This window comes from Juglans microcarpa x Juglans regia, chromosome 6D (genome assembly GCF_004785595.1).
Source record: "Juglans microcarpa x Juglans regia isolate MS1-56 chromosome 6D, Jm3101_v1.0, whole genome shotgun sequence".
Lineage (NCBI taxonomy): Eukaryota > Viridiplantae > Streptophyta > Magnoliopsida > Fagales > Juglandaceae > Juglans > Juglans microcarpa x Juglans regia.
The window spans coordinates 36,690,019-36,717,891 of NC_054604.1; the positions used below are offsets into that span (position 1 = coordinate 36,690,019).

The following is a 27,873-nucleotide window of genomic DNA, read 5'->3' on the forward strand; positions in this document are numbered from 1 at the left end:
AACTGTGATAATTTCAAATTTAGTAAATTAACTTATTTTTTATATTTAATATTTAATATATCATATAGTATATATTAGGCCTGTGCAAAAAACCTGTTGGACTGCTCAGCCCATTTGACCGGATCAGATCCGTCCGTTAAAAGACGGTTTGCTTCAATGTCGAGTTGAACCCGGTAAATGACTGGCAGACCCAACTCTTAACATTTTTAAGACGCTTTAAGTGTTCAGACTGATCAAACCCTAGCAGCCAAGAAGATGAAAGTGCTTATGCTGTTAAAATGAAGAGCAAGAAGAGGAATGAGTTGTTGCAATTTTGTCACAAGGTCGAAGATGTGATTATTGGGAATTATCTTCTTGGCAAACTAGACAAGAATCCTTCAGCTACGAAAGCAAACCCAATGGAAAAAGAATAGCTAAGAGATACTACCATTTGGGGCATGCCTTTATTTCCAAGTAAAGGTCATGTAGGGACTGATGTTGTGCTCTTGAAATTCTTGAGGGCGGGAGATTTCAAAGTTCAAAACGCTTCGATGTTGTTTTTGTATTTTTGTTTTTAATTGGGTTTGGCAGTTCCATGGTATTTAGAATTCGAGCTCAAGAGGTCCTGGCATGGTGTTTCTAATCGATTAAGAAATAAAGGGCAGCTTTGTTGGGGTTTTGTTTTGTTTTCTGGGTTTCGTAGTTATTGGAATCCATTGCTATGGGAAAGAGAGGTTCTTGTTTTGATTGAATTTGAAGCTTGGCAGTTGACTTGAAAAGAGTTTTGCAATAAAGTTTTGGTTTTGGGTATTTGAGAAATTTGAGAATTTAGTTTTTTTGTTTTGCTTCTGGAGAATTTGTGGATTCTGCGGTTTGAGGGCCTAACGAAAGTTTTGTGACTGAGGAATTAGGAAAGTAGGATGGATGATTCTCAGATTGGTTCGAATTCGCTCTTGTGCGAATAATATTAGTCATTTTTAGACCCGATTACTGTGGGTCTATTTTGTCCTGGTATGCAGTCGGGTCAGGTTGGGTCAGGTCCAAAATCAATATGGATTGGACAGGTTACAAGCCTAGTATATATCACTATATGATATTATACGTATGATATATCATATAGTGATTTTATATATAAATACTATAATATATAGTATTAGTATATGCTAATTATAATATCATATAGTATATTAGTATATACTTTATCATAATATATATAATGATATAATATATGCTATATGTATATATAAAGATATCATCACTATATATATGATATGATATAGAAGTATAATATCAGTATATATCATTGATATATATCATCTGTAGTATATATATGTATCACGAAATATGATAGTGTATATATTATAATATATTGATAGTATATGTATTATGATATATACTATGATAATATATGTATCATAGTATTAAACTATATTAGTATTAATATAGTATTTATAGTATATACTCATAAAATATATATACATGTACTATAATATATACAGTAAACTAGTATAGCCCATCACTATATTTATATATTTATATATCACAATATATATAACTATATATAGTAATATTTGTATAAAAAAAAAAAAAAAACTATATATAGTAACAAATTATAGCGTATACTGTAGATATTATAATATAATGAAACATTTAGTAAGATGCGTTCAAACGGTATGGCCTAGCATTCAAATGCAATATTAGTGATTGAACGTTTTTAGCTATGAGGAAGCACGTTCGAACAGTTTCTAAGATTTTTGGTGTCTCATGAAATAATGGCGGGAATATCTCCCGCCAATCTTTGAGAAGTAGAATTACGTTTGAATGGTACTTTATTACCATTCAAATGTCGGCATGGAAATTTATCGAACGGAAAAACTTGCACACTGAATTAATTTTCACATTCGAATGTGTATTACTTGCATTCCAACGGTTAACAACTTAAGAGGGCGCGTAAGTGACAACTTTTTTCACCTTAATAGGAGAAGTTTTAAATGAAATGATGGCGTTTCGTGCCAGGGAATTTATTACAACGATATTTTTCACTGCAATAACTTCAAAAATGCTGCCCCCACAATACCCCTCAGTGCTGCATACTACTCTTTCATCCCTTATTCTCCTTCAACCTAACACCACACTCCCTCATTCTTCTCCTCACACTCCTTCATTATTCTCCTTACATTCATTCATTCTTCTCCACTTTCGATTGGAAAGAGACAAAAAGTGAGATTGAGATAGAAATAGAATGAGTTAGATTGAACTCCTATTGGAAAGAGGACTGCACAGGAATTTTTTGAATGTATGTTCTTTGTTAGATATCTATGCACAGTTAACTCATCTTCTTCACTGCACATGAATTTTATTAATATGGATTTTATTGTTTGTTTGCATGTTGTGTAGGTGTTTATTGTTTATTGAGTTGTTTGGAATTGCATTGAAGGTAAAATTCATGTTTTATAATTTATAGTTTACTCATTATAATTTATGTATTTGTGTGTTTGTCTCTATTGTGCATGATTTGTGAGCTTGTGTTTGAGGATTGTATTTCTTGATGTTGTTATGGGTTTGTATCTGGAATCTGGGTTGAATCCATTCGAACAGTATATGTTACCATTCGAATGGTATTGTTGAGTTTGAACATAAGTTTTATACGTTCGAACGTTAACTTGCATTAATACAAAGTACACATAGCAAATATACTTATAAAAAATAAATATTTACAAGAATGTATTAACAAGAAAATCATAGAATACATAAGGATGGTATAAAAAAATACTTAAAAAATAATTAATACTTAACATAAGAATAGTATAAAAAATGCTTAAAAAATACTTAGTACTTAACATAGGGATAGTATAAAAAAGTACTTAAAAAATAATTAATACTTAAAATAAGGATAGTATAAAAAAATATTAAAAAATACTTAATACTTAAAATAAGGATAGTATAAAATAAAAAACACTTAATACTTATAAAAAAAGTAATAAAAAAATACTTAACACTTAACATAAGAATAGCATAAAAAAATATTAAAAAATACTTAATACTTAACATGCGGATAATATGAAAAAAAGTATTAAAAAATACTTAATACTTAACATACGGATGGTATAAAAAAGTATTAAAAAATACTTAATACTTAAAATAGAATATTCCGGGTGATAGTATATTTGTGTATATATTTTTTAAGAATGATTTCGATTTAAATTTTGGTCGGAGAGATGAGTATAAGATTGTCGATGAGTTTATGTGTAATGCATTCTACAAATATAAAACGAGATGTCGTGAACATTATAATAAGTTTGAGAACAAGGAAGATGCACGCCAACATCATTTTCAGGATGTCCGACCTTCCGATTGGTAAAAATTCTGTGACATGTTTGAAGATCCATCATATAAGGTAAATTAAATGAATTTTGTTTACATGTCCTATTTATAATTTTCGCTTTCTAATATTTACAACTTCTATGCAGAAGTGAAATTCTACAAACAAAACAAATACATCGAAATTGAAGATTCATCATCATGCATGCTCAATTCCATTGCCTCTATAAGAAATTGGTAATACTATTTTATTTTATTTTTTGTATGTAATTTGTTATTAATTTGGAGGTATTCTAATAATTTTATATTTCAACAAATGTCTCTTGTAGCAAGATTCATATACTATTTATGATTTGATAAAATTATATGCTGCATCACATACTGATCGTAAGGGGAGTGAACTCATCCCGATACTCGTGAAAATTATGTAAGTATTATAATCTTTTTTAATTAAACATATTTGAATATTTGTGACTATATTAATGATTTCTCATGTATGTAGGATAAAATGGTTACCCTACGTGCCGAATCTGCGTCATATCAAAATTTCTTAAAAAGTGATGTTGAAATTTGTACATAAATTTTGGATCAACGTTCAGGATATTTGAGGGGTTTGGGTTGCTGTGAAAGCCTTCTAGCTTTTCCTCATCGTCCAGGTTTGCCTCTAACACCTCTATAGCGTTAGAGAAAGCAAATTGCAAATTGAAGATTTGATTACAAAACAACATGAGTTAGAGGCTCAATTAACGAAATAAGTAGACATGAAGATGCGCATAAAATAACAATAACAACAACAATAAGAGTTTAGGAGAGAGGCACAGCTCCAAATGCAAATGCTTATGCAACAGTTCAAGCCTCCAAACAATTGATTTACATTATACGTACAGATTTTGAGATCTATTTCTGTATGAAGAACGATAATACTACTGTTTTATTTATTTAGTTTGCACTTATTAGACTACTTTTATGGGTATTGAAAAAATTGTAATGTATTTTTTTAAATATTATGTATGTCTATTTGGTTTTCATTATTGGGTAAAATAAAATAGTTACTGTTCGAGCAATCAAAAATCGTTCGAACGAGATAAGTAAAACCATTCAAATATTGATACAGAATATTTGAATGTAATCGGAATTAAACGTTCGAAAAATACTTAAAATTGTTTGAACGAAATCATCGAACATGAAATAAACGTTCGAACATCATCTCATAAAAAATCGTTTGATCCTAGTATGGTTCGATCGAACGTCTTACTTAATATATGCTAACATATTTTATTGTTTGACCATCAAATTGTTTGTTTGAATGTTTCCTCATGCCTATTTGGTCGAAGAGACTGGTATCGATCAACCACTCACGAATGACGTATTCGAACAAATTTGGCATTCGAACGTAATTCTGGAATAAAGTTCAATCATCCAAAAAAATATTTTGTTCAAATGCGATCTAACGGTTTTGCTCAAATTCGTTCCAAAATATATTGTTTTTGGATAAAATTGATATTTTCATCCTAAAATATCTTTTGAGACATTATTATTGGAACGAACTTGAGATGATTTTTTTTTATCTTAAGAAATATTTTAGGACCAAATCACAATTTTTTGGAACAAAAATTTTCATCCCTAAAAACCACTTTTGTTGTAGTTAGACTTCTATTAACGCAAAGGCTAATTATAGTGAAGTACTTAACTTATTTTAGGACCATGAAAATTATATTGATGTGCGGTTGTTTTCCGGTCTAAACCATGCATGCACCCATGCATACGCAAATATGGGATGAATATGTGTGTGTATATATATTATAGAATTTTCCATATATAAATATATCTTTTTAGCTCAGTCTAGCTACGTACGTACGTCGTTCATCATGACATGCATCTCTAATAATATAAACTAACCAAGTTATTAAATTATTATAACTTTAAAAATATCATAAATTTATTATTAAGAACATCAGACTAGTATATATTAATAATAAGAAAAAAAAACGAAGTTATAGGCTGGTATATATAATATATATGTATGTATATATAGAAAGTAAATGTATATTATATATATACGTGGCCGCGCATGCATATCGTCGATCGATCCGACCCCTTCAATGGATGTATTCTTTGGATACTTTTTCAATTTCAAACGCCCTTGTTTGGCATAATTCACATAATTATTAGGCTTGCAACCCGATGGACAGTAACCGGGTCTGGACTAGGTCCGACCTGACCTGACTTGGAACTATTTATGCACCAAATTGATCCGACCCGATCCACATTGAACGGGTTGGGTCTTTTTTTTTTTAATTTTAATTTTATTTTATTTTTTAAATATCTTGCCTGCCCGCTACATCAAACTTAATTAGAGGCTCAAGTCGTGTACAGAAACATGAAGAGTGGGTCCAGACACCAAGAAACATGAAGACGAAGAGATAAATATCTCAAATCTCACCTAGATCTTTAGATCCAACTAACAAGAGCAAGCCCTGGAGGAGAGTACTGCCAATAAATGCAAGAAAGTGAAGTGCTCTGGTTCACTTTGTAGCAACACAAAGGTCATGCACATAAAAGGGCCTCAACGGGTTCGAATAGAAATGATGCTTCTACAAGATCCCTGAAAGCTCCTCTACGTGAACTCAATGGGATTGTTTCCTATACTACTACTTCATTCTCTGCATCTTCCAAAATAATTTGTTTGAAGGATTGATCCGACTTTGATCTTGGTGAAACAAGGATCACTTTCATCTATTGTTAGTTTTTTTTTCCAACAGAAATGCATCAAAGCAGATGATAGGCAAAGATACATGCCTCTGCCTGAAGAGTCCAAATCCTGGCCTACCCTGAAGCTATGCTGCTCGTCAAATCCCAACAACCCAGAGCATAAGGGAGAGGTAATTCTTCTAGATCCATTTCTTCTTCTTTTTTTTCCTTAATTTTTTATTTTGTAGAGGTAGATGATTTTCTTCCATTTTTGTGCATGCAACCGGCCCTAAAGAAAAATAGCAACTCTCCCAAATGGTAAATATCATCAAGAAATATAGTAAAAATCAATTCATAGAGATTGACAAACTAACGGGCTAACAGACTTAGTTTAGAGAGAGAGATTGTCAATGGCAAGACGTTAGTGGTGCTCGATGTGAAGAATAATGAGTTGAAATGAAATGGAGATAAGCTACGACAGTGGATAGGATTTTACAGTGAAAAGGAGTTTCACAGAAAGTTTTCGATTTTCACGTCTCTAAACCTGTTATTAAATTTTGACCTGATCAACCTGTATTTATTCAGATTGGACAGATTGGCTGTCACGGACGGTGCGGGCCAAAGCGCTAATAATTATATATAATAATGCGGTTTATTGTTTAATTAGGCGCCTATATAATGCCAATCATTAATTACGAGGGCGTGTATAATGTGCAGATCAAGTGCACCCAACTCGATCCATTGAGGCTAGGCTAGCTAGAAGTTTCTGAAATTGAGTCCCGTACGTACGTTTAAATCATCAATATCAGAGTTAGCTAGCTAGCTTCTATATATTATAGGGAAAAATGATGGTTTGTCTGCTTATTTTATCTCTTATTTTAATTGTTTGTATATTTATTTATTTAATAATTAAAAAACTAATTTTTAATATATTGATATTTTTTATTTTTAAAATATTTAAAAATAAATAAAAATACGTATTTATCCTAACCGTCAAATTGAGCAGTCTAGCGACAGAATAATCCCACTCATATTATAACACGAGTTGGTACTACGAACCACAAATCCTGATCATGAGTTATATGATAATGATATGAAGTATTGATATACATAATATATTTTTATAATGGTATTATAAAATAAAAATATTTTTATAAAATAATATTATTTTTTATAAAATATATTATCATTTATTTAATATATTATTATGAAGTATGTTGTAAAAAATATTGCATATAAATATGGTATATATGCAATAAGGGACCGGCCGGGAAAAGACAATCATTCATGTTGCCAAACATTAATTAATGAGTCAAATGACAGTAGCTAGCTAGCTACTTCCTCGATCTTATAAACGTACGGGTGCTTTCTCATGAGTACTTTGTCCTGCGTGATCAAACAAAGCGAATCCCTCCTCCCTCCTTTCAATCGCTTTAAGAAAGTATAAAGTTTATTATTAAAAAGTTAATTAATTTCTTTTATATAAATCTTATATTTATTTATTTTTTAGAAAGATTATATAATATTTAATTATAAATATCATTTTTCTTTATTATTTTTCAATGTAATTATAACCTAATTTAGCCTTTGCTCGCTTACAGCTACCCGCACGAAGTCAACAGATCAGCAACCATATATACATTAGTCAACAGATCAGCAAACATATATAATGTAAGTTCGCTTAAGCAGTCCCGCATAAGCCACTGTTTGTCGTCTGTTCACATCAGCTTGGTCGAAAGTTAAAATTGACCTCTCCTCCTTTCAGCCTTTCACAAAGACAAGAAGGAATTCAAAATCATAATTCATTTTGCCGCTATTCATCTAGCACTATCTAGATTTTTTCTTCACTATCGGTGTTGTTTTCACTGACCTCCACTACTGATGTTGTGTTCATCTCCTCCACCACCATCAGTCAGTAACGTTTTCCACCACCATCAGCCAATAATGACCATCGAGAGTATCGAGAAAATCGGTTTGTCGCTAGCAGCCCCGCGCGACCCAATTTTTTTGTCTCCTCCACCACCAGCATTGTGCCAATCTCCTCAACTACCGCCGTCGTGCTCAACTCCTCCACCAACATCAGCTGGTAACGAAGATTGAGGCTACCGATCAAATTTGTTTACCACTAGCAGCCCCGTGCGACCCAGATTTTTTTGTCTCCTCCACCATCGGCGTTGTGCTAATTTCTTCCACCACCGGTGTCGTGCTTAACTCCTCTATCAACATCAGCTGGTAACGACGATCGAGGCTATAGAGCAAATCTATTTGCCGCTAGTAGCCCCAAGCAATCTAGATTTTTTTGTCTCCTCCACCACCGGCGTTGTGCTAATCTCCCCCACCACCGCCGTCGTGCTCAACTCCTCTACCACCGGCGTTGTGCTAATCAGTTTGCCACTAGTTGTTCTGCTCTCATTGTTATTACCTGGTTTCAGTTTCGACTTTAATAATCCATATGTTTGAACTAGCTTTGCTTGTTTATTATTAAGTTCATCAATTTATCTTTTTTGCCTGATGATAAGTATGGTGTTGTCTTTTGAAGGAACTAGCTACATTCATCTGAATTTAGATTTCTCACTACATTCATCATTTGTCTAAGCAAAAAAAAAAAAAAGTTAGCAAAAAAGAAGGGCAATTTCCCACTACTGTAAATTTTTTTTCCTTCTGTATCAGTGTTTGATATTGTTGATTTATTTTGTAAATTGAATTAGAGGAACAACATGATATGACATAGTTTGCTTGTTTTTTCTTGGGACTATGTAGATGAATAATATGCTTTAGTTGCGATTGGTGGATTGCTTTTTGTGTTCAGACTCTGGGTGTTCCTACCCATTGTTATTACCTGATTATTAAACATATTCAGCACTATATGTTCATGAATAGGCTATGATTCTCTTTACTACTAATTTGTTATCTTGAATTGGTTGAATGTTTACATAGAGGTATGTCCATTTTGATGGACAATTCGATAGAGAAAGGGGAAGAAAGCACAAGGCCTACCAGCAGTGCTGCAAGGCCTGCCAGCACTACTGCAATGACTCAAGTATTCTTTTCCCATCCAAAAGCCATGTTATCGGTGTCATTTATAATTTGGTGATAAATCATTATTCGATATTGTTTTAGGAAATACCTAGACCATTTTATCCAGATTGATTAGCATATAACTATATGCATGGTTATCATGGGATGATGCCACCTATATTTTTCCCATCGTTTGCTCCTCATCCGTATGCTGACCCTTGTTCATGGAGAAACGAGGTGATAAATTTTATGATTCGGAAATTTCTATGTTTAAATCCACTTTGTGAATGCTACATTTATGTTTTTTTATTGTAAATTACAGCAGCCAACGGGAGTACCGTTTAGACCACCAATTGTCTATCCTTATGCTCCTCCAATTCCTTATCCGGATGTTCAAGTAATCCTAAGGACATGACAGAATCCTCATCGTCTACTAGGTGATCATTGCTTTCTTCTGAAAAACAATACTTATCAAGATAGCTCAAATGTGAGAGACGAGTTCATTGAACAACAGCAGATATACACTTTACATGCAAGGCTTGGAAGAAGAGGAATGCTGCAACTTTACATGCAATTCAGATTTCATGTGGGATGGACATACTGTCTAAGATTAAGGATATTAGTCCTGCTAGAATTTTGTGGGATACATTAGCTAAAATGTATGAGCAACCCATAGAAGGAATCGACCCAGCGGTTGCACTAACAAACTCATCAAACATGTCAGATAGAAAACAAAATCATGAGCAACCACCAAATGATGCTAATCAAGAAGTAGAAAACCCATCAAGCAACCTAAGTGACACTCTCTAGTTTTATTTTAACTGCAAATTATATCTAGTTGGCCAACACATATTGCCACACAGATTATAATACATTTAAGAAAATTATCAACGATTCAACGGGCTCAAACATGGATTCTATTGGATGCATTGTAAATTGTAACTATTCAATTGGTTTTTAATAGGAAACCAATATATTGTTAAGAAACCAATATATTTCGCCTACCAAATGCCTTAATTTCTAACAAAAATCATAAAGCATACCAAATATCTATTCTTATTTGAGTTGTTCAGCTGGAAAACCACATTGCAAAAATACAGAAACATTGCCATAAAAAAAATTGTCAGAAATCAACCTATCTCACGAACAGAGTGGAATTAGGGCTCAAACGGAGTGAAGTTAGGGCTGGGCTCAGGAATTACTCATTTGGGCGGAATCAGCTCCTCCACCATCTCGCACGACGACGTTAGGGCTGGGCTCAGACAGACATAATTTATTACAGTTCTGGGCAAAGCGAATCTCCACCACCGAAGGAGTGAAGTTAGGGCTACTTTTTTGGGCAAAGCTTCGGTCTCGGGGAGGAAGGAAGCAATCTCTCATGAAGAGAAGACCAGCCAAAAGAGGAAGGGACTCTTCTGGGCAGAGCTTAGGTTCTGGGTTAAGAAGGAAGCAGTCTCTCAATTCAATGGAGAAGACCAGCCAAATGAGGAAGGCGTCCATCTCAAGCAAGACGACGTCGTAAACCCAACTTAATAAAACGGGGCATTTTTGCCACATTGGTCGTGCGCACCCAATCCTCTGATATGGGACTGCATAAAGACTTTCTCATAATGTATATATATTGCCCTTAAAGCAACAATTACTAGCTAGCAGCACTGCTTTTTGCATGCTTAATTACATGGGGGATTAAGAATCTTATATATATATATATATAAATATATAGAGTAATATTACATAAAGTTGTATAGTGTGCAAGTACTATACAGTCATTTTCAAAAAAATGAGATTCACTATTAAAAAATTAATTTTTTTATGTAGATTCTGTATTTATTTATTTATTTTTAAATAATTATGCAACACTTGTGCAATTACAAGTGCAACAATCATTTTTCATATGTATATAACATTAATGTAGGTTCATTTTGTGAATGTGCCATGCATGCAAAATTCAAATCCATCGTTCGTCTCGATGCCTTCCATGCATTATAATTATAACATGTACGAGGGGGAAGATTCCATGCATGTATATATAAATTATATATACATGCATATATATATATATATATGAAATTATGTGGTAGGTCTGATGATCAGTACTAAACCTGATCATCTGATCTCTTTTAAGGTCATTAGGACATGCATGCAATGATCTTAAATCTTCTCTCCGATAAGAAAGTTAGTGTTGGGCTCCGATTGATTTTTAAATTTAGCTGTTCAGTCTAATTTTAAATTGAGTCTAATATTTAAAAATATAATTCTTAAATTTCTAAACTCATCTCAACTTAAAACTTTCTTACACGTGGGACTCATAATTTTTTTTCAATTTAAAACATCTTTTTACGTGTGACCAACAACCTTTTTCAATTTACTATAAAAATTATTAAACTCATTTTAACATTCAAATACACTTTAAACTCAGTTTAGATATGTCTAACATAATTCTCTTCATTACTCAATTCACTACTATTCATAAAGAATTCAATTCAACTCAGTTCAGCTCAATATTCAAATGCAGCCAATTAGCTCGTGCAATCAGTTCAGCTAAGTTCAGTTTAGATTTAGACATTTTTTAACATCTAAATATCTAACTCTCAAATCACTAAATTCATCTCAATTCAAAATCTTTTTATATGTAAGACTTATAACATTTATTAACTTCTTATAAATATATCTAAATTTATTTTAATATTTAAATATATCTAAATTCATCTTAAATAAATTTTATAAAATTCACACTATTATCTTAACTCATTAATATTCATAAATTACTCAATTTAATTCCACTTTAGCTTAACATCCAAAAGTTAAACATCCAAATGAAGTCGGTACTGCAAAAAGCTTGGCGGCGAAGGGATTATAAAAAAAGAAAAGCTTGGCAAAGGCAAAGTGCGCTAATGTGCTACGTACGTACAATTTTAGATGGGACATGACTCATGTGCACACGAATAAAGAGATCAGAAGAGAAGATGATGAGAGGAAAACTACTAGGCCGAAAAGTTTGACTTTTCTTTTTATAAAGGATCGAATAAAGGCGTACTGAAAATTGTGATGTAAAGTGGAGAATATATATTTACCGATCGAGAATCAAGTAAGTAGTAGCTGAGAAAAAGCTAGCAGCTAGCTAGCTCACAAATTAAAGAAATACACACAAAATTAGAAATGAATCGGATACGTAGGCGTACGTAATCAGGATATATATATATATATATATATAGAAAGATAGTATGTTTGGGTAATTAAATACATTATAAATTACGAAAATAAAGATATAATTAAGAACAAATAATTATTAGGTACGTTACGTATGTAATATTATCTTTGTGACTATCTTTTTAGGTTTACGGATAATAATCTCATGCGTAAGAACCTAATTAATTAACCTTTTGGGTTGTTGTTCCTTTACCTATTCTTGAGAGGCTGCAAATTAAATCATTAATTACGTACGTACGGGTACTATAGCTGCTTTATATATATATATATATATATATATTAATTGTGGACCTGTGGTTACTTTTTTTTTCCCCATGTTTTGCTGATCTCCAGCCTTCACATCACATGACTTGTTTGAGTAATCGATGGAAACGACAAAATGCGTGCAGGAAATCCATGAGCTTCCAATCATACCAAGCATGCATTTAAATTTTCAAATCTTGTTTGTCAATTTCATTTAAATTTCCTATCAACAATTCTCATGGGCTTCGATCAAGAAGAATTAGCGATTTTCAATATTTATTTTGCATTGAAGTATGAGATCATGTACGTGATCAGGGGCCGATCGAGGAGTAGGGTTTACATGACAATACACATGAGATGATCTCTTGAAGTTAGCTCATATTTCTGCATGACCTGTTAAAAAAGAAAAGAAAAATGATAGATGCAACCGCATGGTGCAATTGGTGTGTCCACGTCATCTGTTTTATTTTTCCATTCCTCTCCCTCTCCATTTCATTCTCCCTCTATCCTCCTGTCTCGAAATTTCATTTCTCCCTCCCTCCCTCCCTCCTTCCATCTCTGTTGGACCACTCCCTCTCCCTCGAAGGCCCTAATCATTTCGTTACCAAACTCTGGAGATGAGTCTTTTGCATGAATGGAACCTTCTAGAGTAAAAGGACATCCCTTCCTCTGCCTCGAACTAGAGTTTTTAGCATCTTCGTACGTCCCTTCCTCTGCCTTGAACCAGAGTCTTCAGATTCTTCGCACAACAACTCGTCTTCTCCCAAGTAGTAGAACTTGTTTCGCCCACAAACCCAGTCGCACTACATTTCAGCCACAAAAGAGAAGTGCATTTTGCTCTCATTCAAATGCATAGCAAGTATTCTTCGCGGGGTAGCAGAACTGCATTTCTCCCACAAACCCAACCACACTACATTTCGCCTACAAACCCAGCATACTGCATTTCTCTCTCTCTCTTTTTCTTTCTCAATTCTTTTATTGGACCAAGACTCGAATCTTTTTCATGATTTTGTTTGCAGATCAAGAGTGAAAATCTGAATCCACAAAGATTAAATTAGCTGAAAATCCAATTTTTTCATTTAATAAACCTCTACAATGGATCATAGAATTTAGATGTTTTTACTCTTCCTAAGGGCATGTTGATTGGTTATCTTCCTTGTTCCTCTTTTAGCTGATTCCTCGCTTCCACATGAATTTTCAAGAAATCTTTCAGTTTTAATAGTCACTCAGAACTCTGGTTTAAACTCCTAAATCTGATAAGAATAAAATCAAGAAGGAGAAAGGAAGGGAGGATGGTTTTCATCGAAAAGGATTTCCTCCCGTGGGTGAAGCTTGCTTGACTATGAAATCCCCTCCCGTGGGCTCTGCTTTGCATCAAGGGGATTTATTTCCCCTTCCATGGATGAGTGAAGCTTTGTTGAGAGGCTTCTTTCCTTCCTCCAATGGGTGATTATGTGGAAAACAAAAGGTATTTAATGAAATATGATTAAAAAATAGGATCACACACACACATATATTTTAAATCATTGGACGTGGCAAAAAGATTGCATCGCAGTTTACACTGCGGTTGTCCCCAGCAGCTCTGGTTAAAAAAATTGATCAGTTTTTTATTATATAATTACCTTTTCTTTTTTTAACAAAATGTCAATTTGCTCTTAAAATAAAAGAAAATTATTTAACAGCATATAATTCTATTTAAATGGAGAGATAAAATGAGATAAAATAGTTAGATAATTTATAAATAATAATAAAATTTATAAATTAAAATTTATAAATAATAATAAATAATGATGAAATAATTTTAACTTATCTCTCCGTCCAAATCGGATTACTTAGAGAAAATCGAGTACATGTACAGAATAGGAGACCGGGGTTGTTAAGGTCGTTTAGTAATTTACTGCATTATATGATTTTATAATAAGACTTCACTGTCGTTGGGTCTTCTACACCTCTCAATTCCACGCACCTCTACCCTCTTTGCAACTACAATCGAGAGAGACATTCGGACAGACAGCCCGACAGATATGAAAATCCAGGAGGATCGGGACTGAGGGAGCCATAATCTGTGCCCAGAGCTGTGAGTTTGTGAAGGAAGGGGATTACTTTGGTCTGAATCCGGGTCAACTGGGAAAGTTGACTTGGGATTTGACATGGTAGTTTTGGTTTAATTTAGCCTGTTTTTGATTGAATAAAACGAGTAGGATTGGGAGGAGGAGGAGAGCATAATGTCTTGGAAGAGCAAAGGAGTGGAGCCAACTTCAAAGAATGTGGTGTCTCGGAAATGGGCTCTGCTTCTTTGTATTGGATGCTTCTGTACCGGGATGTTCTTCTCCGACAGGTATCCTTTCTCATATTTACCTTCTGATTTGACTTTCCAATTTAATATGTAGGATTGTTCTGGGTTAGTAGCTTCGAAGTGCAATTTGCTAAAGTGGGTAGCTTTGTTCCGTATCTGTTGGTTTTTTTTCCTAATTATTGAAGGTCTGTTTTGTCCATTCCTCTTTTAGGAATAGGTAGATCTGAACCTAGTGTCCAAATCCAAGTCAATTATGTTTTTACTTGTTTATTTCCATTGATGGTGCTCGAATTCAAATATTACAGTCAGCTTTTTATGAGCATTATGGTGGTGCGCGTGGGTGATCAATTTCTGAATCAGCCCCGCTCCCCTCCCTCTTTCCCTCTTTCCCTCTCTTCTTTTCACTTTTTCACACCCCCACTTAATTGTGCTTTAGGCCGCAGAAATAGTGCATTTATTCATACGCCAAAAGGAACCTAATGCTAAAAGAGACCTCATTGATATTATGAAACATAGGGCCGATGGAATACATTGAATTGATCTCTTAGAATCTCAGTATCATCTTTATGCGAAACATCTGTACTCCTTAGTCAATGCCTGTATTGGTGTTTTCATTGTTTTCTGGCAGACCTTGACCTCCTATAATACTTTATAAATCTTTTTTACCCACTGAATACACCGTCAGAGAAGTGAAAAGTTATTTTGGTAGCCGAAAAAAGTTACTTTTGGTAAATTGGTGTTGCATGTGTAAAAGTACCATTGAAACTGTGGATCACCTATCAGTTCGTTATTCTTATGTGAGAGATTAGGTTCCTTTATTTTATTGCTTCCTGGGTTCGATGTTATTTTGTAGATTACGTTAATAGTAGAGTCAAGTACTTTGGGGGATTCTCTTGGTACTCACCCATGTACTAGAATTTCTTCTCGTATCTATATAATTATTAATTTACAATTTCCTATCATCTGTATTCCTAGCACTGATGAAGATATTATGGCTACAGAATGTGGACGGTTCCTGAAGTTAAAGGCATATCAAGGACAACAAGGGTTGAGGACGAAAAGCAAGATTTTGTTTCAGAGGGTTGTGAATCAAGAATTGTGAGTACGTTTGTCCAAATAGTTTGAAACTTTGTCGTTACTATCTACTTCTATCCTAACAACTGAACAACTATAACAATGCTTTTCTGTTTTGTTTTCTTGCTTTTGCATTTTTAGCCTTTTTCAGCACCTTCGTGAAAAGGTTTTCTGGCTTATTAACATGTTTGTTGTCTTTGATTTTCATTAGAAGGATGTAAAGCATGAACCCAAGAACATTCTAGGGGAAGTTTCAAAGACGCGTAATGCTATCCAGTGAGTAATTTTGGAGCTTCCTGTATAGAGTTTTCCATTGAATGAAGAAAATTTAATCTTGTGGCTGTGAATGGAATGCAGAGCATTAGATAAAACAATTTCAAGTTTGGAGATGGAATTAGCTGCTGCAAGGGCTGCACAGGAATCTATTCTCAACGGTTCTCCCATATCAGAAGATCTCAAAATTTCTGAATCAAGAGTGAAAAGAAAATACTTGATGGTTATAGGCGTCAATACTGCTTTTAGCAGCCGCAAGCGAAGAGATTCAGTTCGTGCTACTTGGATGCCACAAGGTATGTGGATCATTTACCCACATTTTATCACTTTTTTTTTTCCTTTTTTGTTTTTTTTTTATTGAGTTTGATCAATCCTGACTTTTAGGATGAAATCAGGTGATAAAAGAAAGAAGCTGGAGGAAGAGAAGGGAATTGTAGTACGATTTGTAATAGGTCACAGGTGGGTACTTTAATGATCGTAATGATGATTTTGAAAATGTACTCTATTTTTTCATCAATTTTTTCTTTATTAATTCTTGTAAACTTTATGGTCTTTCTATCAAGAAGATTATGAAACTTGATTCTTTGTCTTATCACTGTCGAATCATGGAATAGATGCAATGGAATCTAGTTGAAGAAAACTTTATCTGTAGAATGATATGATAGAAAACTAAGAGGTTAGAAAACTTTATCTGTAGAATGATATGATAGAAAACTAAGAGGTTTGTTGGCGAAGAAAATGTACTTGAACAAGAAATAATTTATTTTTTTGAAATTTCTATCAGCATTCATAAATCCTATGCTCTATCTCCTATTGTGGTAAGGTGTGTGTCCTCACATGATCTATCTATCTCCTACTGTATAGGTCAATAATGACTCAGATATGGTACTTCCGATTTTGAAACTCTTGCTATTTTAATGGATGGAATTTGATTTATTCTCTCTCTCTCTTTGCCCATTCTATTGCTAGTGCCACATCAGGTGGTATCCTTGATAGAGCTATCGAAGCAGAGGAAAGAAGGCATGGGGATCTTTTGAGGCTGGTAGTGCTTTTCTCTTTGTTCTTCTCAAACATCCCTGTTGATCTTCTTTTGACACTAAAAGTCTCTGTTTGTGTTGAACTTAAGAAACAGCTAACTGCATTATTTTCTCTATCTAAATTTCATGGGCGCAGGACCATGTTGAGGGTTACCTTGAATTGTCAGCCAAGACTAAGATATACTTTGCCACTGCTGTTACTTTGTGGGATGCAGATTTCTATGTCAAAGTTGATGATGATGTACATGTAAATATAGGTAAAAATGCAACATTAACAGCCACCCCTGTTGCTGTGAACATGTGGATATTTATTTATTTTTAATGCAGAGAGGCGCTTAGTTTTATTTTTTTCCTTATTAATTGTTTGAGTAAAAGAAACATGTTCATGTAGTTCTGCAAATCGAATTCCTCAGCATAGTTCGTATCCATAAACTAGCCTAAAGACTTTTGTCTGCACTTTAAACCTTCCAGTAATTTTAGAATAGTGTTATTGTGATGTAAAGCAGTGTCTTTAGTAGAATGGTATTGTTGATTTGCCGGAATAGAAATCGAAATGACTCATCAAAGTTCAGAATTTGCTTAGTATAAAATGATCTGTTTTTTTTTCCCCCTTTTTTGGCATGTGATTAAAATATTAAGTTTGTTCAAGAGGCTGCTAGATGTTGCTGTCCTTACGGTCTTGATTATGTTTCATTCACCATGTAAAAATAATGGTTTTTTTTTTCTTTGTCCATATTTTCATACATTGAATTATGTTTTTGCAGCAACACTTGGAGCAACTTTGGCTAGACACCGGTCAAAGCCTAGGGTGTATATTGGATGCATGAAATCTGGTCCAGTCCTTGCTCAAAAGTAAGTGAGTCTTTCTGTTTCAGTAGTTAGACATTTAGGGCTTATAACACTTCTCATTTTATCAACAGGGGAGTGAGATACCATGAACCAGAGTATTGGAAATTTGGTGAAGAGGGAAACAAGTATTTCCGTCATGCTACGGGGCAGCTATATGCTATTTCAAAAGATTTGGCTAGTTATATATCAATCAACCAGTAAGTGAGCATGTCTTCTTGTGAAGGGAGTAGCTAATTCTTTTGCCCAAAGTTCATCTAACTAACTTGTTTCTCTTGAAATGGCTATCATAGGCATGTGTTACACAGGTATGCTAATGAGGATGTTTCCTTGGGTTCATGGTTCATTGGATTGGATGTGGATCATATTGATGACCGTAGATTATGTTGCGGTACACCACCTGGTAATTTCACGAGTAAAAGTTAATTTTATAAATTCCTGCATCCATTCATTTTCTAAGCATGTGCGTGTTTGCCCTTGCTTGCGTGCAAGTGTGTGCTTGCATTTTTGTGACAATTGTTTTGTAAGTTTTCATGAACAAATGGAGGTAATCAAGCATCTGACTTACGAAGACTGATATGGTTTCTTGGCACAGTCATTTACGTTGCAGCTCTGACATTATGTCTTACGCTTTTGGAATTGGTAATCAGATACCAACATGTTTTGCTGTAATGTTCACAGAGCTTTGTTGTAATTGCTACTGAATAAGAAAAATTGGTAAATAATGAGATACCTCAAAGGAGTGCAGCACAGTTATTGATGCAGCCTGCCACAGCCAACGCATTAGTGTCGCACACTCAAAAGAGATCTACTGTATTGGAAAATAAGACAACTTTACTATCCAGGCATCTCCTTTTGTGATTATGAGGAAAAAAACCACTATGACCTGGTATAATTTTCATTCTTAGGAGCAATGAGTGTTGCCACATTAGAGCATATAGGGCAGTGCTTAATCAATAGAACTGATCACTATCATGTTTCTTCAAGTTAGGTTCTGTTCCTGAGGCACCCCAGCATGTTTCAGCACTACGTGTTGTTTATAAACCATGCATAACCATATCATATATATGACTAAACTAGTGGCCTGTGTAGGGGCTTATCATGGTATCATAGTTTTTGGGTCATTGAATTTAAAGTTTAATTGTTATGATCAGATTCCTCTTCTTGCTCGATGTTAGGATTCTCTGTCATACAAATTTTGTTTTAAGATCTTCCAGGTTTGGATTGGTGTTTGTACAGTAATATCTGTGTTATTACGCCTGTACCATGCTCTACAGTGATTTGTTACAAAACAAACAAATTTATGGGGTTGTGGCATTAGTCCTGCCGTCATTTGTAGGGATGTGTGTGACATTCTTGCTTATGTATGCATGGTGCAAGTTATAACAAAACAGGAGGGAAAGAAGAAACATTTCTTATGCAGACAGAATGTCGTACTTAAATAAGTATCTTACTGCCAATTTCTACTGCAGATTGCGAGTGGAAGGCTCAGGCAGGCAACATCTGCGTTGCTTCATTTGATTGGAGCTGCAGTGGAATTTGCAAATCTGCCGAGAGGATTAAGGAGGTTCACCGGCGGTGTGGAGAAGGGGAGAATGTTTTGTGGGCTGCAGAGTTCTGACAGATAAACGGTTCTTCCAAACTCGGGAGGAAGCAAATGCGTGGCATGAGTCTGTTTCAGAAAATGTTTGTAACTCAAAGATGTGAATGAGATGGACGAAGGTGGAGAAAAAGGAAAGGGGAGTGGTGGTGGAAAGAGGTTGGTTTCTTTCCCTGGATTCTACTCCATTTTAGATTAGGAGAGATCCAATAGCAAACCTACAAGAGAAAGATCTTGTAGTTATTCATTCTTTAATTGGAGGGCCAATTTGTAAGTTTGCCTTGGCCAATGTAGCTCCATATAAGTATATCTATTTCGGCTAGTACCTGCTGCCTATTGCTATATATATTAGTGAATTGTCTGTTGAAATTTTGATATCTTTTGTACCCTTTTCATGATTGCAAGTGAAGTGATGATGGATACCCTATCTAACGATTCTCTCTTTCCTTGATGCTGAAGCTTCACCAAACCAGTCTTTGATTTGCCTGTCCGGTAGATTGATTCCCACGACTCGATCAGATAAATCTAATCCAGTTTGTGTATTATATGAAGAATAATGCCAGTTAGCTCCATCTTGTTGCCACCCTCAAAGTCATCACTAGTGTATTTGATTTTTATTTATTTTTAAATGTTACCTCTAGTGCATTTATGTATTTTTTTTTCTAATATTTAAAAAAAATAAAAATAAAAAACACCCAAAAATCCAATTTGAACTAGTGGTAATTTTGACTTTTGTGGGGGCAAAATGATGGAATTGAGTAGCAGAACTCTTATATGAAATTTAGGAACTTCTATCATGTTAGTGGTGAGAGTTGCAGAAGTTTTTGTCCGGATCAACTGAATAGGCAAATCCACAAAATGAATGGATCGGATTGAAAAAATGGTCACCTTCCAAAACCAAAAATCCGAGTTGGTAGGGAAAAACAGTACCCAAAATTCTGAGAAGTTCTACTGTCCCAACAAATACATGGCTAAAAGCGACATCAAGCACTAAGCAGAGGCTTCTTTTGATTCTAGAATTGCTAAAAAGCGAGTCTCGAGACCATGTGGAATCAATCAAACGGGTCTGCCAGATCATTCCAAACCAATGATACCCATCATTCTTAGACTGAAAAAGTAAACAGCACTCACTATTTCTCACTCTTCCCACTAGAAAGGCCATGGATGATCTGTCACTCCCTGTTTATTCTAGCATTCCTCTTTCACACCAGAGAGTGGATTATATTTATCCCCACAATCCCATCTCAGTTTAGGTATAATATCCCAGTATCTCTCCTTGCCTCAGTTCTTTCTAGTGTTAAAAACTTAAAAGGTGGTGGTTTATTTTATTTGAGAATGAGAACAGATCTTGATGCCAACGCAACCAGCTCTATTGACGACATCCCAAAGCTCAAGTTCCTTGACTGTTCTCTTAGGGTCTGCGCGATTCCTCTTAGTGCTGCAACCATGTGGCTAACTGTGACAAACCAGCAGGATAACAGCAGCTATGGGAGACTGGAGTTCGGCAATCTTATGGGCCTCAAGTAAGGAATGCACTTCACATATATTGTCTACACACAAACAGTGTTTATTCATTGTCTTCGTTCCAACTTTCTTCTATTGATGGAGTTACTTTATGCAGGTACATGGTTTTCATCAGTGCTATTTGTGCTTGTTACGCTTTTGTTGCTGCTATTTCCCTATGGTGCAAATGCTTTGTAGCAAAACCCTGGCTCTTCTTTGTCTCCGACCAGGTCTAATTTCCTCCAATCCGATATTCCCACATGACTTGACGTATTTTAATGCATTCATTTGAAGAATGGTGGGTGAAGTTTGAAAAAGGATTTGGTCTCGAGAATAATTTATTCTTTTATTTTAGCCCTCAGAGTTCTTTGACTCTTGTCCTTGAGTTCTGAATTCCTTCATTTTACCACAACTCTATTTAAACACCATTCCAATACAATATTCTTTCTCTCGTTTCTTTCAAACCAACTCCTTTCGCAGATTGAAGAAATAAAAAAAGGAGCATTGAAATCTTTCTTGTAAATAAAATCCTAAAATATTTCAAATATTTGGGCTGGTTTGATTCCTTGGTTGCACTCAACTCGGCTGAATTCGGTTCAGATTTAGACATATTTTAATATCCAAACATATAACTCTCAAATTCTTAAACTTATCTCAACTCAAAACTTCTTCACACGTGGAACCTAAAACTTTTTTCAACTCAATACCTCTTTACACGTGGGACCCATAACTTTTTTCAACTTTCCACAAATACATCTAAATTCATCTTAACATCCAAACGCATCTAAACTCATTTTAGGTAGGCTCCACAGAACTCACTCTACCATTTCAACTCACTACTATTTATAGAGAATTCAACTCAGCTCAACATCCAAACGCAGCCGGACCATTCTCCTTCTTCTTCTTCTTTTTTTTTTTTTTTTTTTGGGTTCGCTCACAGAGTATTGGTTCTTATTTTCTAGTCTAGGGGAAGTAGTGATGTGCAACCCAGTAACCACATAGTCATAATTGATACATATTTTAAAAGGTTTTTGTTTTATTTTAATTTATTTATTGTTCTTCTTTTGGTGCAGATTGTAGCTTACTTAATGGTCACATCCGGGGCTGCAGTGTTGGAGATACTCTACTTAGCTTACAATGGTGACAGGGAAGTCACATGGAGCGAAGCCTGTAGTTCCTATGGAAGGTTTTGCAGTAAAATGAAGATAGCCTTACTTCTCCATGTTTTGGCTCTTTGCTGCTTCATTGTTCTAGCTCTCATCTCTGCTTTTAGGACTTTCAGCATGTTTGAACCTCCTTCCCTCCCTTCTCCAGAGGTGGAACAAGAAAGATCAGCTTAATTAAATATTTCTTTTATTGGTTTTATTAGGCAGTTCCTCTTAGAGCTGGAATTCACAAAGATAAAGTTCTTGTTGACACAACAAAAACACGTCGATGTGACATCTGCCACATAAAACGTCAACTAGTATAAAAAAAAATAAAGAGAAGTATTACAGTCACTAAACAACATATGTACACGTCAATTTATCACTAGCAGAATTTCATGTTACCGTGATATACACACAAAACAAATGTGTTAGAAAATTTGTATAAGTTATAATGCTTTTAAGTTTCAGAAAGTGCACTCAATAAGTTTCGTGTTCATAGCTTGAATCGTGGCAAGAAGTAGATGCTTTCAACCTAACACAAGCCACCTTTTCAAAAAGGAAGAAAAAAGGTGGGAATGGGTTTGCTTCAGAAATCTTCCATGGTCCATCTCACCTACCAGACCAAAAGACAGCACTTTGCAACCTCTCTCTCTCTCTCTCTATAATTTTATTATAGACATTAGGACTTATTAAGTGATTATCTCTTATTATCATTAATATGGCAATATGATACAATTTGGATATGGTATAAATAAATTCTAATTGGACGGATTAATAACTTCTGATCTTCTAAGAAAAGCCCAATAAAAGTTAGCCCATCTTCTACTCACGTGGGCTTTGCATGAACACAAGAGAACAAGGCTTCCTCCTTTTCTTTTCCATTTTTCTTCTCTCCTCTTGAAGCGACAGCGTGTATATGTGCTTTGTGCCTTCCTTTAATGCTTCGCATGCCTGTTAAGTGGAGAGAACCAAACTTTATTATGGTTTCTGTACAAGCTAGCGGTGGGTAGGGAGGCCGCCCCTGTCTGTCAGATGCGGGTGACGGGGCCACTGCCCTGCATCTAACTCTTTAGAGTGGGCGGGGATACAAATTTATATATATAAATATATATTATAATTTTTTTTAAATTTTCACAAGCTTATATTGCATTTACTTCTTATATAAAAATTTAGTTTAAGAGGCTAATACAATACAATATTATGAATCAATTTAACAAATTTAAAAATTAATAACATATAACTATGTTATTAGTTTTTAAATTATTGTTATATATACAAATTTTAATTTACAACTTAAGTTATATAATAATTTGGGTCCAAAAATATATTTTTAGACTCATAAATAATTTTAAGACCCAATGGGGCATTAGTACTCTTGAAGTAAGCGGGGAGGTGGGTGGATGGAATGTCTGCCCCCACCCTCGCCTCCTAAGAGCGGGGTGCAAGGAAGAGTTGACCCTGTCCCCACATATGCGGGTATCACCTGGAACTACAAGCTAATAATTTTAAATCAAGTGATAATTTATACAAATAAGTGTTGTATACGACTTTTAAAAAATAGACTTAATAGTAATTTTTTCTTTGTGAAATTTATTTATTTTTTATAAAAAAATTTATACGAGACTTGCATATTCAGAACTTGTATTGAACATTATCAATATAATGCTTACGTATCATCATAAAAAATACCTATATGCATTAAAGATTATAATTTCATTTTCAGATTTTATATTTCTTAGGACTAATATATATCATTTAGTATATTAGTGGCTGGCGTCTCGTGAAAAATAAATAACGAGTAATGCTAGATACAAGTTTCAAATAGATAAGTTTTATACAAGTTTTTTGTAAAATAATAGGTCCCATTAATAAATAATAATTTTTTTTACACTTTTTTAAGGTGGGGTCTACTTTTTTATAAAGGCTTGTATGAGATTTATCTATTTAGAACTTATATAAATTATTTTTCATAAATAACATTAATTTATAGAATCATTTTATATGTAAATGCGCGTGGAAAACTAATGAGAATTTAGAATTTTTTTAATTTAAGTAGGAGTTATGAATACAATTCTTTCTGGTCTGTATTCAGTTTGTGTTGAAAAGATTTACAAAAAAGCAAAAGAAAAAAACCTATTTTATTTTTGATATATTTTGCTCTTCCACCTAAGGACGAAAGGTAAAGTGAGAAAGGCAGTAACGCGCGCATTGTTGAATATCAGTTACCAAATAGTAATTAATAGAAGATCGTCTACCGGTGAAAACTAAGAAAAATCCAATTCATCGTCCAAATCCGGACACCACACATTCCTTTCTTTTTGCATACGTTGCCCAAACCCTAACTCATTTCTCCACTTCAGTCTTCATTTTTGTGATTAAAACTAGTGTCATCAAAGCAGTAGCACAGAGAGAGAGAGAGAGAGAGAGAGAGTTCCAAGCCATGGCTAAAAGCTCCTTCAAGCTCGAACATCCCCTCGGTTCTCTCCCGCTCCCCCCCTCTCTCCGTGTTCGTGTGTTTGTGTTTTGTTGCTGGTTTTTAATACAATTGTAGTTGATGTTTTGAAACTCCGAGTTTTACGATCTGGGTTTTTAATTTGATTAAGGTCATATTGCTTATGGGTTAATATCTATGATAATTCCCAATTTGCTCATTGTTTTTGCGTGTATTCGAAACGCGTTTTCTTTTCCCCTTTCTTGTGTGTGTACATAGTTAAACATGATCTGTGTTTTTGGCACTTTGAAATTGTAATTTAGAAGAAGTACCTGTTTTATCATCTGAATCGTTAATTAATGGAACTCGTGGATCATAGCTATCTATAGTTGTGGGACGATATATTGGTGTTGTTTGATTAAAAGATGGTTTGTGCTAACATGAATGAATAGGTTGAAGTATATATTTGCCGTGATCTGGTATTAGTTCCATCATCCATGATTGCCTTTCTCACGCGATTTTCTAAAAATTTAATTTTGTAGCAAAGTTTGTTGTTTTAATTCTTGTCCTTTCTCCGTTTGATCTTATAACAGATTGCGATGTTGGGGATTGGTGGGTTTGATTGGTGATCTGTCATTGTTTTAATAGAGAACGCTGACATACCCGCTATATAGATGTGTTGAGAAATTATCAAAATTGGAATGCCTTTCAATCTTGACTGTGGTTGTGTGGAACAATGAAAAACCTGGATAAGCTTTACAATCAGAAAAAAGATATATCAGTATATACTATGGTTTTAATGAAAAAAAAATAGAAGTGAGGCAAAGTTTTGGTAAATTTACGTTACTTGCACTTGCCAATGAGATGAACTGCCACAATCTTTCATTTTTGCATTATGTGACACAATTAGTTCTTCATTAAGAAATTTCCAACTTAAAAATATGTTTTGTCTGAAAAAATATGTTGCCATTGGAGTTATTGTTTTAAAAAAATGGGGAATTCAGAGAAGATATATATGATCCATAATAGTATCCTGGGAAAGAACCTCTAAGGAGACAGATAATAAGTACGTGAAATTGCCAAAGGGAAATAAATAATGTCCTTTTTCATAGCTATCCTTCATACTTTGCCACCCTCTCTGCCTCTTACATATATTAGCATGCATTTAGTAAGGAGCGTGTAATTTTTCTGACATCTTTCTGTAGATCGGTTTTGTAAAATTCTCCACAAAGCTTACTTGTGTACATGTTAACATGTGTTGCATTTTTGTCTGCATTCCAGAAAGGAGGCAGGCAGAATCTGCTCGAATCAGGGAGAAGTATCCTGATAGAATACCGGTATGAAGTCTGTATCTCATTTTTAAGTGCGTGCCTATCTAGCAGAACTCTTACACCAAATATTTGTCTTCAATTACTATTTTCATGGATTTTCTTGTTCCATATAGGTTATTGTGGAGAAGGCTGAGCGAAGTGAGATACCCAACATTGACAAGAAGAAGTTAGTTGGCTATTATTTTTTTCCCATTAATTATTCCTAGCCTGGGTAATGCTTAGATTATGATTATTAATGTCTTCAAATAGGCTAGGACTCCTCAACCCCAAAACTCATCTTTTAGAGTTCCAACTTTAATATTTTGCTGTTTTTTGCTGTTTTATGTCGTTTGGTGGTTAAATATACCTTCTAATGTCTATTACTGTGCCAATTCTCTCCATTTGAGATGCTATTTTTCTTTTTTTTGTCCGTGATCAGAAATTATACTCGGGCTTGCAGGCCGTATAGTTCATTTACATTTGTAGGAAATGAGCCTGTAGTAACACGAGATATTCTTGTCTCTGAATTATTTGACTGTAAGCTAGTTGGCATGCTTGGTGCTATTACTAGTAAAGGTCATCCAGTAAATGTTCATAAGTTGAAGAGAGCTCACTTATCACTGAGAGGAGAGACGTATCTATGAAGTAGATAGAGTTCAATTGTTGTCTTGTTCTATTGTCAGTGGGGGTGCTATATAACTTGAGGGTGTCTAAATAAATATTTAGGTTATGCTCTCAAGCAAATTCCTGTGTGATGGTTACTATACTTGATATATGACCATAAACTACGGTGGTTGTATAAGTCTATCCTATATAAAATGCAATGTTACAAGTAGGCTTAAAGAAATATCATGTAGTTTTTACCTTGTAGAAGGTGAGTCTAGCTTGTCTCTGATGAATGCAGATATCTGGTTCCTGCTGATCTGACTGTTGGGCAGTTTGTATATGTGGTCCGGAAAAGGATTAAGCTTAGTGCTGAGAAGGCCATATTTATCTTTGTCAAGAATATCTTGCCACCAACTGGTGAGAATCCTTCTTTTTTTTTTTTTTTTTAGTGAGATCTATTGGTACTAGATGTGTTCTTGAAATACAGCAATTGTACTTTTCATTTTAGATTTGTCTATCTCCAGTCAGTCACATCAGCTGACATCGTGCATTTTAAGTGGCCGAGGATGGCAAATCTACTAATCTAGTATTAAGAACGACATTTCTCCTTTAAAATTAGCGTGAAGAGCTTCTGTACTAACTTAGTTTGTATGTATGTTTTGTTTTTATTGCAGCTGCCATGATGTCTGCTATTTACGAGGAAAACAAAGATGAGGATGGGTTTCTTTACATGACTTACAGTGGGGAGAACGCTTTTGGAACATTCTGAGTGTTGTCTAGCTGAATTATATGTGAATTATATTTTTAAGAAGCAGATCAAGATTATGTATATTCTTTGCTGTCAGCTCTAATTGGTGCATTCCAACTTGAGGATCTTTCTTAAAAAACTCGCTCGGACTCTATGGATATACTGTGTAGTAAATGTTATATAGTTAACCCTTGGAATATTTTGATGAATGCTACGGTAAATAGTTTCTAAAAGTACACATTACATCCGATGTCTCCTTTGGATGTGGATGTCTGCGTGTCTGAACTTCTGTTTCCAAGCCTGTCTAATCATAAATTGTTCGTTTTTACATTTGAAACATTGAAGACACCATTAATGCATTTTGATGTTTTGCAGTTTATGTTACAGAATATAATCTAAACGGTTATAATCGGACTTTTCTACGAGTTTAAGGCTGTGATTGTACATTGAGTTGAGTTGAGTTGTGAATAGTAGTATTTTGTGGGTCTTATTGAGATGAGTTTAATTTTTTTAGGTTAAAATGAGTTTAATTTTTTAGG

General features: G+C 34.4%; 3 protein-coding genes across 4 annotated transcripts; all 3 read left to right on the forward strand.

Moving 5' to 3' along the window:
- Positions 1 to 14,365: 14,365 nt before the first annotated feature.
- LOC121235021 (probable beta-1,3-galactosyltransferase 2) lies at positions 14,366 to 19,957 on the forward strand. Its single transcript, XM_041131216.1, has 11 exons — positions 14,366 to 14,800; positions 15,760 to 15,856; positions 16,044 to 16,108; positions 16,190 to 16,401; positions 16,501 to 16,564; positions 17,075 to 17,147; positions 17,279 to 17,399; positions 17,907 to 17,994; positions 18,063 to 18,188; positions 18,282 to 18,391; positions 19,461 to 19,957. The coding sequence occupies exons 1-11, from the start codon at positions 14,688 to 14,690 to the stop codon at positions 19,607 to 19,609; spliced, it is 1,218 nt and encodes a 405-aa protein (XP_040987150.1). The 5' UTR covers positions 14,366 to 14,687; the 3' UTR covers positions 19,610 to 19,957.
- Positions 19,958 to 20,100: 143 nt separating this feature from the next.
- Positions 20,101 to 22,431, forward strand: LOC121235593 (CASP-like protein 2D1). Its single transcript, XM_041131932.1, has 3 exons — positions 20,101 to 21,111; positions 21,210 to 21,321; positions 22,165 to 22,431. The coding sequence occupies exons 1-3, from the start codon at positions 20,753 to 20,755 to the stop codon at positions 22,429 to 22,431; spliced, it is 738 nt and encodes a 245-aa protein (XP_040987866.1). The 5' UTR covers positions 20,101 to 20,752.
- Positions 22,432 to 24,520: 2,089 nt separating this feature from the next.
- Positions 24,521 to 27,577, forward strand: LOC121235319 (autophagy-related protein 8C-like). Of its 2 annotated transcripts, none has more exons than XM_041131657.1 (5): positions 24,521 to 24,716; positions 25,952 to 26,007; positions 26,115 to 26,167; positions 26,885 to 27,003; positions 27,261 to 27,577. In XM_041131657.1, exons 1-5 carry the CDS (start codon positions 24,680 to 24,682, stop codon positions 27,353 to 27,355), a joined length of 360 nt encoding a protein of 119 aa, XP_040987591.1. In that variant the 5' UTR covers positions 24,521 to 24,679; the 3' UTR covers positions 27,356 to 27,577. The 2 variants fall into 2 exon arrangements, with proteins under 2 accessions (XP_040987591.1, XP_040987592.1); XM_041131658.1 differs by having other exon boundaries at positions 24,523 to 24,716; positions 25,876 to 26,007.
- The last annotated feature ends 296 nt before the right edge of the window (positions 27,578 to 27,873 follow it).

Excerpts from the sequence above, each read along its gene's own strand:
- LOC121235319 (XM_041131657.1), top strand. The coding sequence starts at position 24,680 with ATGGCTAAAAGCTCCTTCAAGCTCGAACATCCCCTCG. Across the intron at positions 24,717-25,951 it reads CAAGCTCGAACATCCCCTCG|AAAGGAGGCAGGCAGAATCT; the intron begins GTTCTCTCCCGC and ends TCTGCATTCCAG. Across the intron at positions 26,008-26,114 it reads AGTATCCTGATAGAATACCG|GTTATTGTGGAGAAGGCTGA; the intron begins GTATGAAGTCTG and ends TGTTCCATATAG.
- LOC121235593 (XM_041131932.1), top strand. The coding sequence starts at position 20,753 with ATGATCTGTCACTCCCTGTTTATTCTAGCATTCCTCTTTCACACCAGA. Across the intron at positions 21,112-21,209 it reads GGCAATCTTATGGGCCTCAA|GTACATGGTTTTCATCAGTG; the intron begins GTAAGGAATGCA and ends TACTTTATGCAG. Across the intron at positions 21,322-22,164 it reads TCTTCTTTGTCTCCGACCAG|ATTGTAGCTTACTTAATGGT; the intron begins GTCTAATTTCCT and ends CTTTTGGTGCAG.
- LOC121235021 (XM_041131216.1), top strand. The coding sequence starts at position 14,688 with ATGTCTTGGAAGAGCAAAGGAGTGGAGCCAACTTCAAAGAATGTGGTG. Across the intron at positions 17,148-17,278 it reads ATGGGGATCTTTTGAGGCTG|GACCATGTTGAGGGTTACCT; the intron begins GTAGTGCTTTTC and ends TCATGGGCGCAG. Across the intron at positions 17,400-17,906 it reads TGATGTACATGTAAATATAG|CAACACTTGGAGCAACTTTG; the intron begins GTAAAAATGCAA and ends ATGTTTTTGCAG.